The sequence below is a fragment of the Falco punctatus genome, assembly GCF_963210335.1.
Source record: "Falco punctatus genome assembly, chromosome: Z".
NCBI lineage: Eukaryota > Metazoa > Chordata > Aves > Falconiformes > Falconidae > Falco > Falco punctatus.
The window spans coordinates 40,354,160-40,366,600 of record NC_137586.1 but is presented as its reverse complement, the minus strand read 5'-3'; the positions used below and the strand labels follow the sequence as shown (position 1 = coordinate 40,366,600).

Below are 12,441 nucleotides of genomic sequence, written 5' to 3'. Positions count from 1 at the left end.
TGGTTTTTATTTCTCCTTATAAGAAGTTGTTGTGTTCTTGATGTCCCACAGTTGCGCCACCTTCCAAGGAGTATAGCAAAAGATCTGCAAGTATCTGTTAGAAGAAAGGAGTGAGGTTGTGAACTTAAGGATTTATTATTTCACTTCACTATGCTGAAGTGTTCCTGATCTTAAGCAAGCCAGATTGTGGGTCTGTTGAGATTGCTACTTGATTGTCAGGATCAAATCCTACTAAAATGGAGAAAGTTCATCAATGCTATGATGCTGTTATCTTTGCTGATTAGTAGAATGTTTTATTAGCTGCCCTTAGCAAAATACAACCTCCAGAAGGCTTAGTGAAGGAACATTCATTTGTTTTGAAAGCAGGCCCCATGATATTCCTTCTGAGGCTCCTGACTATCACTCATGACTATCAAACTGCAATCTACAAATCCAATAGGCTAATTATTCTTCTGATAAGCTGCATTAAATGCCAAAGAACAAATTTCTTCCATAGTGGGGGAGAATGAAATGGTAACCAAAAGCAGCTTGCAAATAGTTCTAGTTGCATTAAGCGTTGCTTTGTTCCTCGCATAGCACTCCTCCTCAAGGCAGGTCATCAGTGTCTTTGAAGTGCCAGCCCATTGCTAACTGGGAAAACATCAAGGGTGAGAAGGGTGACCTGTGTCCAAAATTGGAAAAAGGTGGCACTTAGCAAATGTGTTTATAACTATGTCAGGTCTCCTTCATTCTCTCCTGAAGTGTGTATGCATTTGCTTCAGCCTCAAGAATTCACAGTTCAATGTTCTATAATGCTAGTAAATCAGAAGCACCAGAGGTTTGTAGTACATGGAAGTAAATAGCAGTGTAAGACCTTAGGCTTTTCAGTCCTGAGGATCTTTGTCTGCCTGCAGGTGTAGTAAAACAGGAACACCAAAAGGTGACTTGTTCTTCTGATTTAGCAGATCAGCTGATCTGCTAAATCAGATCTGAGAGGATTTGATATATCTTCTCCAATATTAGGTGCTGTCTGGTATGTACATTACTCATCCCAAAGCAGGATCTGAAGGTAGCGAAGAAGCTGAAAATTGTTCCTACAGACTTGGAAGTTTCTTAAGGCAGTCTTAAGACTAAGATTTGTTAAATTTTATTATAAATATTATATATTAATTATTAATTTATTATTATTATGAAGGCTTATTTGCTTCATGGTGGCTGTTAGACGTTGTTCTTCAGAAACGCAAGCCCTGCAGTGGTACTCTGCTCTGCCAGGTCATATGCCTTTAATGACTGTGATGTGTGGCAATCTGAACCAAACTGGCATGTGCCAGCTTCTTCTTTGGTCCTTCATTGTCTTTTTGCCACAACTGTCCCTTCTAAATCAAGAAGTATTCTGTGAGTAACCATCAGCAATCATCTCCATTCCTTTCTTCTACACTGAGATTTGCAATTGTGTTATCAGAAGAATGTGATTCAGTGACCTCCAAGTGCAGGATTTAAGTTTCCACAGTGAATATGGATAGACCTGCAACTCCTGTTCCTGAAACTTTTGAATCTTCCCTGTAGCTCTCATTAACTTCATAGATGCATATAAAGATTGTGTCTCATGCAGGCGAAATGGTAAACAATCAGTATGGGCTTTCTTCACTGGGGATTGCCTTGCCATTCCTGCACTGAGTTCCCCTGAACTTCAGAAATACTAGCAAGCATTCCAAAAGGTATTTTTCCTCAAATCATGAATGTATTTCCTTGCATGGACCTTCTTTTGAACCCCATCTGTAATCCCCACACCTATGCATCATTGACTCAGACTGCTGGCAAGTGTCATTTTTCTGTTAAAGAGGCGGCCAGGGTCAGAATCCTTGTGTGTGGTTTTCCTGAATGAATATGAAAGAAAAAATGCTGTCATGGTGGATTTTGCAGGGGCTTCATATCTGCTAGTGGAGGAAATGTTTACTGTTTAGTTAGACTGTTTGCCCTTGAAGAGGTTCAGATGGGATCTTAACCTACACACCACCCCGTCATCCCACTGTTCAAGCTGATAGCGTCATCTACCCTTGTGCATTTTTTACAGTGAATGAGATTTGTAGGGGGCATTGCATTCTGCTTTTTCTAGCTAAATTTTTTTCTTGTCAATGTTCTTAATATGTATGAAATCTTTCTTACCAGGGATTCAGAAATTAAGAAATCATTGTCATGGGTGTGGTATTGAAAATTCTCTATCTTACAAGGAAAGATAAAGAGTTAAGGAAAATATATGCAATAGAATTAACGTATTGATACGAAGTTAAACCTGAGTAATTTGTAGACCCCTGTAGAACATTTGACATAAGTTTACTTTAATTTGCATGTCGTTACCAAGTAAGCTGTAGTACAGAGAAACTGAGTGTAACAAGTGCTGGCTTTTATAGGAGGAGTACGACAAGTATGGGATTCGCATTAGAGTAAAATTCCACAGGAGCACTGAGCTTCATGAACTGACTGCATATCATCAGAGTGGAGGTGAGAGAAGTGTTTCCACTATGTTGTACCTGATGGCTCTGCAGGAATTCAACAAATGTCCTTTCAGGGTTGTAGATGAAATCAATCAGGTGAGGATCAAGTCCAGTACATAACCTCTTAACTATACAGATGCTTATGACATAGCAGAGAGAGCAAACTCTTTTCTTTTTTTTTTTCTCTTAGGGAATGGATCCAATGAACGAGAGAAGAGTTTTTGAATTGGTTGTGAAAACTGCTTGTAAAGAAAGCACGTCTCAGTACTTCTTTATTACACCAAAGGTGCGTGGTGGAAAATGAAACTACAAGTTTAATGTGTAGGAGAGTTGAGTTTTAGGTTATACAGTGTTTACAGGGATATTATCACACATCTGTGTTTTACCTAAGAACTTAATATTAAAAGATAACTGTGAGAGGATTTGTCCATTTTAAGGACAGTCCTGGGAAGAATTCAGACAGTTTATACCAAGGCTCATCTCATCATGAACACATTCTGAAATTGTGGCCTCTGTGGAAGCATCACAGGTTAACCACCAGTGGACAGGGATATCATGTAAGAAGGCTGCCAAATGTAATGCCTCTAGCTCATACAGAATTGGGATTGTAGCAGGGACTGATTGCCAAACAAGTTATATAGTGATACTGGAACAGGCTAGTGCTGATGATGTTGCAAGAATTAGAGGAATCCCATATTAATGGAGGAAAACTATTCAACTAATAATCTGAGACGGTTAGAAAAGGTCAGTGCTGTGCTCCGTGGAGAATGGCTTGAAGTGGACTTCCTAGTTCAGAGTGGCCAGTGCTTAATTGTGCTCTTCTGTTACTGATTAGGTAATGTGGTGATGTGGTGCTATGGCTTGAAAGGACTAGTAAATAGAGTGGCTGCTCACCTGCACGTTTAACAGAGGCTAGTGTTACGCTCAACTTGATCCGAGAGATCAAACCAGTCAACATTACTTGTACACCAAGGAGTCAAGCATTCAGTAATGGGCTGTACAGTTTTTAAGATACCAGTTCTTCTGCATCCTGTACTTCACTGTGGTTTAGAAAATCTTGCTGGTATGTGCTATTCTTTTTTGTAAATAGCAGTTGAAGCACCTGAGAAAAGCCACCTACTGCATTTACCTGACTGAAAGTAGGAGGAAGGTGATGCTTGCTGTTCCTTCTGATCTTGCAGTATACTTACCTCTGCACAGTTTGGTGGTTTCCTGTCCCCATTACTTTTTTTTCTGCGTTATCCTTTCATCATCTTATAGTTTCTCTCCTTACTGGATCTGCTTTTCTGTGCTCTCTCCTGCTTTCAGAAATGAGTGGTTTGGATGTTGAAAGGACAGAGATGGCTCTACTAACTTTAAAGCTTTCCACATATAAGGAACTATAGAAGATGACTGTTTAGGGTTCAGAGTCTGTTTAAAAAGTTGTGCTTATTCTTAAATTGCTAAGAATACAGAAGGGGGAAAACTGAGTGTACAGAACTAACCAGAAATGTTGGAGTAAAAACGAGAAAGCAAAAGTAAGAAACTTCAGAGCTTTAAAAACAAAAATCCATTTAACATCATGGTAAGAGAAAGATCAAGGAATGTGTTGCATCACTGTTCAGCAGCAAGAGATGATGTTATAAAGAGGTGGCTGAAGGTATTTCCTTCCTCCCTGTCTTTCTCAGCTGCAAGTAGGTGATCACCACAGTTAACATGATGAAGTTTTAACAGCCTACCACAAAGAACGTTACCGAGGTAGCACTTCATGTAAAAGTTTTAGCCAATGAGATTGAGTGGTGAATCATCAGAGGATAATTAAAAGGCTGTACAGAGCAGGTTGAGGAGAAAGTCAGACTCTGCTGTTCCAGTAGTGTACTTGTTGTTCCTCAGCCTATGCTATGTCATCACTTACTAGGAAGCAGGTATGACAGATTGTCATACTAAGCTAAGTTCTATATATGGATCCAGTGGATATGGGAAAAAGTTGACATGTTTTTTTTTATGTTGACAATTCCCTCAGCTATATTTTCAAGCAAGCTATGGAAGGGAAGGGATATAGATTAATATGCAGTAGAGTTGATTAGGAAAATTGTATTCTGAATAGTGATTCGCTGTCAGAATGAGTGGATGGGCTGAATGTGTTCCTGCGGAATGAGTCTTGGGTTTGAAAATCAGTATTTTTAATATCAGTTTATGCTGAAACAGATACATTTATTAAACATGCAAATAATTACTATGTTTGGAGTGAATACTGCTTTGGTGTGGAGGGCAAGATTAGAATTCAAAACAATCTTAGGTAAATTTATTTGAAAACAGGGTGCATTTCAGCACAGACAAGCATAGAACTTGGTATTTAAGTGGGAAAAATCAACAACAGCATCTGGTCTAAGGCATAAATGTCTAAATGATTGGGAAAGAAGTTACTATGGATGACAAGCTGAGCATCAGTTGCAAGTAAATTGCTAAAAGTCATTCTGAGCACTGCAAATAACTCTACAGCTTGCATGACATCTATCAGTCTGCTGGGTTTGTGCGTGACAAGGTTTGGATTATGGTAAATGTCCATCTTTGGCTGACACTTCAGAAAAGTAATACAGTGGGTGGACTTGCTCCAGAAGACAGCAGTGCAACTTTTAAGAAATTTTGAAAGTTTTGAGTTTCCACAAATAGAAATTGCTTAGCTCAGAGGAGCATGATGCTGAAGAGAGACATAATAATTGTGCCCAAGTAACTCTGCCTCCTGCCTTGGAAAAAACAAAATACAGCCAATATTTTCTGCCCATTGTGGATATGGCAAGAAGGTAATGACCTCATTTGCAGCAGGAAGGTACAAATTAGATACAAAGATTTTCTTGTAGTAAAAATAGTGAAGCTTGGAAATTGCCTGAAGAATGAATGGAGTCTCTTTGGGGTGGTTGTCTAGGAACAAATACACATCATCTGTCAGAAAGACTATAATCCTGCTATATTGGCCTTTTGAGATCTTTACATGGACCTCCTGCACCTTTTTTAGAGAATGAGGAACATACCTTCTAGCTATTTTGACTTCGGGTTTTGTGTTTTTCACCAGCTCCTGCAGAATCTCACCTACAATGACAAGATGACGGTGTTGTTTGTTTACAATGGACCTTTTATGTTGGAGGCAAGCCAATGGGATTTAAAGGCTTTCTGTAGGCGGCGACGGCGACTTGGAAGGATGGATGAACAATGATATATATATATATACATGTGTATATATAATGTGTTCTTGGAACTTGTTGAAACATCTGGCCTTCAACACTTCAGAAATTGTGAAAGATGAGATCCTGTAAAGAATTGATGATTAAGAGTTTTAATTCTTCAAACTTGTGTAAAAGTCTAACACTTTAAAAATGCATGATTTTTTTCAAATATTTCATAGTGACCTCTTTCTCCAAATAACCTACTTTTTCTCGACAGTGTTTTAAATAAAAAGGAAGTTTCTGGTATTTTGCTATGTTATCAGTAATGCAACATCAGAAGTACAGTTAGTTTTTCTAGGTTATACTGGACTAATTCTGTCTGGGTTTTTTGTTGGTGTTGTTTTTGTCCGAAACCAGGCATTTGCTTTTGGTAAACAGTGTTCAGGTCCTGGGGATAAGTCGTAGGGTTAAGTCTTGGGGATAAGGCTTCTAACACAATTAAGCATGTTCTCCAAACTTTTCCTGTTGAAACAGAAACTTTTTTAATGAATGAAGGTGATGTATAGGAAGAGAATGGTTTGTAAGTAGCTATGCATTGGATTTTACTTTGTGAAAATAATACATGAAGTTATTAAAAAGAATATACTGTTCTTAAAATAATATACTTTATTTTTATTTACTATTTTTGAGCTAATGTTCCATTTTATATTCCTGGAAGGAGAAGATCTGTATTTTTCTAGCAAGTCTTTCTCAGCAAGGAGACTTAGAGCCAGTTTTTTTGAAACAACGAGCTAGTTAGCTTGCAGAAGTAAAATGAAGCAATATATAACTTTATTATTTTTAAAGTAAAACTTGGTATGTTTTTGGTGATAGATGGAGAGCCTGCTGATTTCACATGTCTGTTAAGACCAGGAGGCTTTTTACAAGGGTTCAGCTGCATTATATTCAACAGATAGCCATAAAATTCATTACTGGTGTTTTGGCCATAGCTGTTAAGCTCTTGAAAGTACATGTCATCAACAGAATGCTAAATGCCTAAAACAAGGTACAGGTTATTTAGTAACTATTGAAAAAAAAAAAAAGAAAAACTTAATACTGAACTGTGAAGAATATGATTTGTAAAGAAATTGAAACTACAATTGGTATGTGAAACGTATGTAAAAATTATTTATGTCCCAGAACACAGTCTGAAAATATGCGGTATCCTTGTTTTCATGGGGGAAGTAGCCTTCAGTAGAATTCTATACAAAATTTGGTCTTCAGTTGATTTTGAGTGGAATTCTTTTTTTAACAGCATCCTGTCAATGAACTTTGATGGAATTGCTATGTTTGGATTTTTACATTAGAATTTTACAAATAAAATAACCCACTGCAAAATACAAGCTAGGATCTGGAAGGTTTCAGATTCTAGAAGTTAAGTACTGTAGTTCTTGTTTTGAACAGCCTTTAAGGGAATAGAGAACTACACATTCTTATATCACAGGCTACTGTTGATCAATGGAGCTCTGTCTGACTGTGAAATGAGTTCCGGGAATAAGTTCCATGAGGATTAGTGTCCAGACACAAATATTTGACAGAAGAACGAAGAGTGTGGAAACTTGGGCTGTATTCCAGGGATTGAGTGCGCCAGCAGAGTATCCTCCACTTAATTGAGGCTACAGGCCTATATCCGTCCACTGTATTGCAAGATCTGGGTTTTAAATGTGTTCTTTAATGTTTAAAATACTTAGCTTCTCATAACCCTGAATTTTTAAGGCTTTTTCCATTCTTTTTTTTTTTTTAAAGAAATAACAGACATTCTGTTTGGTCTCTGAGGATCACTGTATGAATAAAGTACTATTTGTTTTCACTGTCTAAATAAGTGAAACTACTTAAATGGACCTGTGTAGGCCTCAGTTCTTCTATGGGTAGACAGCACTGAGTATTCGTAATGCTATCATCTTAGAGCTTCATGGGATTTTTTCCTAGAGTTCAGTTCCTTTCTCATGTTTCAGGCTGGGGTAGATGAAATGTAAGTCACTTATTTCAAGAGGATGGCACTTCAGATCCATTCCCAAAAATTACATCTTTGGATACGTGCCTGCCACACTGCACAAGTGAAGAGGATGACTGGCTTGTGGGTGTGTTCCTTTTCCTTGGACGTCTGTCAACTGTTGACCAGAGGTCCTGATTTCAACATAACTGGCTGCAGCCTTAACATGACGCTGTCATTCATGTTAACTTAGCCCAGACAGTGTAATGAGCTGCAAAACCAAACCACTGTCACATTACTGACCAGTACAGCTTCACCATCCAGCAGCTCTCCTAGCTAAAACCTTTAAAAAAGAACTGTAAAACTAACTTTGTATGTAAAAGTGGCCATCGCTATTTGTGAAGTGGGCTATACAACACGACTGTGTGCCTCCCATACACATGTTCCTGTTGGTAACCCGCTAATTCGCATGACGGGTGCATCCCATCCGCATACAGAGAACTTCTGGCTTAGAGTCTTTTGAGCTGGATAGTGTAGTCATGAAAATACGCAGAGGTGTTCAGTGTACCTACAGTGTTGTTAAGCGTTCCTTACCTGTGTATAGGGTGTTTCCATGCTGCCAGCTTTCTTGCTGTTCCTCATGCTTTGCTGTTCAGCCCTGCAGGGACTCTTGCTGTAACAGCCCTTAGAATTAATCTCAGTGTAACTTGGAGAAGGCAGGATGAATGGGAGTTTAGGTTAAATATAGATGTAGTATCCAACTTTTCCTGCTGACTAGACAGGACTTCTCAAGAATGTAGAAGTGGAAAGACCCCCAAATAGTCCTGACAGCTGAAGTATTAATTGATCTTTTTCCAAAAATAAGTACTTTTCCCTGTTGTTTAGACCAGCTGAAGTTGATGGCAAAGATCCTCTTCCACCACCATCTGCAGTTCTGACAAACATCTGTGTCTGCTCATGTACTGAGACAAAGAGGTAAAGCGGCAGAAATTGTAGCTGACTGTGAGAAATAGAAAGATCTTGAGGAACCAAATACTGAAAAGCACTTCTAAATCACCTCTGACTGTGTTTTATGGCTGTAAATGGCACTCGTGCATGTACCTGTTGTTAACTAGGAGATTTGTTCAGCCGGATGGAACAGCAGACTCTAATGAGGAAGGGCCCCTTGCACAACCACAGTGCTTTTAACATGCTTCCATGAAGCTTAGGGTTTTATTGGAAGAAAAGTAAGTGAGGTGTGTTGAGGCTGTTGCTGACTGGGAACATTGATTCTCCAGGCTGTGGAGTTAGTGAGGGGTAAGACACACAGAGCTGGTCTCTGCTGCAGGATGCTCACTGAGGAGTATGGCAGGTGCTCTTCAGAGGCCTGGCACCTGCTCCAGGCCTGATAGCAAAATTTACTTAAGAGTTAACACTGCTGGAGGCTCTTGTGTGTGGTTCGTGCTAAGAAGCCCCCTCATATTACTAAACTCTCTGGCTGTTTCCAGAAGCTTCTGGACCATCTTCAAATAGTGCTTCCTATGGATTGTAGAAACTGACTTGGGTTTCTTCCACGAACCTGCAGTAACCTGCTTGTTCCTTAGCAAAGCCTCTTAATTTTCTGAACATCTCTTATAACAGGCCTTAATTTTCACCTGCTGTCCCCAATTCCCATGCCATTCATAGTGTCGTCTTCAAAAAGCGTTGAGTCGATATAGGTAAGATGTGGAATTTGTCATTCAATTTTACCAACACTTTGCATAATGCTAACATGTTGTTACTGTCTGTGCTGTCCGTGCATAGGCTTTGGGTAGTGGGGTTTACCCTGGGGGGTGAAGGAAATGTGAGAAGGAGATCTGTAATTAAAGATGCTCAGTGTTTGCTAAGCTGAGCAAGGGTACTGTGGGTGTCCCTGGGGGTTGGCTGAGGGATGGTCCCATCCAGTGCATAATTCCTTCTCTTGTCCCTGCACCCCACAACCTTCAACACCACCTGTACTGGGAAAGGAGCACCACACTAAGGTGAAGGGCTGTATTGGCTCAGCAGTATTTAGTAACTGTACATGAAAATGTATTTCAATTTCATGGAAGTTGTTTTGATGCTGTATGCATCGTTTCCCTGTCCTTTCCTGTCTTTATTTGGCCTGCTTGAAAGGTGCATTGTAGTTTCTGCTGATTTGATTGACACAGTATCTGATGGGAGGTGTCTGGCAGGAGAGCTGTGTCACGGGCAGTAGGGGGAACCTTAGCATTCTAGCTTCACTGTAAACAACTCTGAGCCACAATTACTGTCTTCAGTTCTGACTCACTGAAACACAATGCCCAAATTAAATTTTCCTAGAACTTCTTGTTACAGAAGCATTTTTTTCCAAGTACCTCACTAATTAAGAATAAAACTGGGATTTGATACATCATAATTTAGAGAGGAAGGAGATGGGGAAGGGGATTAAATCCACCTCTGCTCCAAGAAAAATACTCCCCCTGTCCCAGCCTCAACATTGGAAAATCGCAGGAATGTTTCTTTGCTGCTGCACTCAGACTTATAGCCACGTTTCTCCTTTGAGGCTAGTTGATCCACCTGTCCTTTGCATATTATGACAGCCTGGATGAAAGGCAGTGTTTTGTGTGCTGGAGTTGATTTAGTAGTTACTATACTTCGTTTTACTTCAGTGCTAACTTTAGTCATTGGCAAGGCTGAAGTGTAAACAGGCAGAGGGGAGATGAGTGCAGGAACCAGATGTGTTTAGCCTTTGAAAGCTTTTCAGGCACCACTGTAGCAGTGTTGAAATCCAGCAGGGAAAACGTGGAAAGGTAATGGCAAGTAGCAACAGCAGAGGCAGAAGGTAAAAGTGATAACCAGCACTACAGCAGCCTACCGTCTGATATCCTCTTCTGTGGCTCAGCTCTTTCCCAATGGTGCCATCCCCTGCCAACAGTTCCCATCTCTCTGCTTTCCACCAGATTCCACCACCTTTTCTCCACTATTCATCTGCTCCCCAGTTGCCCTCAAAGTAATTACCAGTTATTCAGCCTTCCTTCTGTTGATCTATTGCCTCCGCTAAGCCAGCGGTTTTTTCGATACTTCTGCTGGTTTTGGCTGGGATAGAGTTACTTTTCTTCGTGGTAGCTTGTATTATGGGGCTGTTTTGGATTTGTGACCAGAACACTTGGTAATATAGGGATGTTTTAGCTGTTGCTGAGCATGCATCAAGGCTTACCCTGTTTCTCACACTGCCCCACCAGCACAGAAGTTTCCAAGCAGCTGGGAGGTGACACAGCCGGGACAGGTGACCCCAATTAACCAAAGGGATATCCTATGCCATATGACATCGTGCTCAGCAGTTAAAGCTGGGGAAAGAAGTTTCTCCTGAAATTTCTGCTATCGTTCTGGCCTCTACCTATTAGCCAGAAAAGGAAGAGGCCATTTGGAAAGCCCAAGACTTTTCTGTGCACCCTTTTAGCACAATGTCAGCAGGGCTCTGTGCTCTTTGGTTTCTTTCTCTATTCGTTCTGAATTCCCTTAGGGCTTTCTTGCATCATGGAATGGTAAGCTGTCCTTATCTGCTTAGTGATTCTCCTAGTCTGAGGTGTACATGCTTCATTTCCTTTGTACCTTGTGTCCAGCTGTGCAGACATCCAGGTGTTGCTTTGATCATCATGATGTAGCCTCAGAGGCAACAGCCAATACTAAAACAGACTGATGGCTGTTGGTATGAAAAGCAATAGGATGTTTATCAGTTGTCAATTGGGATCCACAAGTCATTAAAAAACAGTAACGGTAGCAAGTTCAAAAATACAAGCTGAAAGCAATAGGAACTGCATTCTCTCACCCCAAATGGCATGCATGAGCTCCATGTAGAGATACATGGACTGGAAAAATGCAGCGTGTAATAATACAGAAACAAGTGTCTATTAAGGATTAGAACTAATGCCAGTCAAGACCTTCCCTTTTTGAAATGGGAAGATTTTCATAATACCTGTGGAAGCGTTTGAGGAGGTATATTAGGGGACAGAGGGTTTCTCAATTGAGATCATGGCACTGAAAACACAGTAGCTGCAAAATTCTTGCCACTGGGAAAGCTTCCCATACTTTAAGGCAGTCCCTTAAAGACGATTTGGGTAAGCACAATGTTCTGACAATTCTGACTTTGCATTAAGTTATTGTTGATGTAATTTGTCAGATGTGGCTGGAAGGTGCAAGGAGGTCAGCCTGGAAGGGATTTTGTTTCCAAAGCGAAAGTCGTTGGGAAAGTAGCAGTTGTGACAGAGGTCTGATGCAGAAAGGAAACCTCACTGACTCCATAGCCCTGAAAGACTGAGTGCTGAATGACATTGCTGTAGATTCCCATGGAGGTGAAAGTCATTTAAGTCACCCCAGCAGGCAGGTTCAGAAAGCCACACTTGGCTGCAGCTTTCTGAACCATTCTGCAGGCATTTAACTGGGCTTCTATGGCGTTTTGTGACACATTTCCTTTCTTCTGTCCTTGGCAGAGAGGAAAAATGAAAATTCACTTTGTTGAAATTGTGCTCTCTGAATCAGTTGGTCTTTGTTCAGGTTCACACCTCCCCATGTCAGTGCTGAGGTCTGCCATCATCCACTGGAGTGCACCCCATCTTTGCGTGTCGTACCTGTCCAGCCAAAATTCACACCACTCCTGGCAAGACTGTTCTGTAGAGTGTTAGACCTTAAAAGCTGCAAACATTTCCCTAAGGCTAAGGCCTTCTCTGCACTAGGAAGATTTGGTAGCTATTCCAATTAGAGCACTAAAGACAAATATTAAAGGGTGTAAGGTGAAGAATGATAATTTTTTGGAAAGTCCTTTATGACAGGATTGCAGGGAGAATGAGGCCAATGCCACAGAGCTGTGTCCCTT

At 40.4% G+C, this 12,441-nt stretch overlaps 1 protein-coding gene across 4 annotated transcripts in view; it reads left to right on the top strand.

Annotated features, from left to right (window-relative positions):
• Positions 1-7,493, top strand: part of SMC5 (structural maintenance of chromosomes 5) — a 52,063-nt gene extending 44,570 nt beyond the window's left edge. For all 4 annotated transcript variants that reach the window (XM_080371685.1, XM_080371686.1, XM_080371687.1 and 1 more), the window contains 3 exons: positions 2,391-2,570; positions 2,665-2,760; positions 5,527-7,493. In XM_080371685.1, coding sequence (XP_080227811.1) covers positions 2,391-2,570; positions 2,665-2,760; positions 5,527-5,667 — 417 coding nt within the window. In that variant the 3' untranslated portion in view covers positions 5,668-7,493. The remainder of the gene's footprint in view (positions 1-2,390; positions 2,571-2,664; positions 2,761-5,526) is intronic.
• The last annotated feature ends 4,948 nt before the right edge of the window (positions 7,494-12,441 follow it).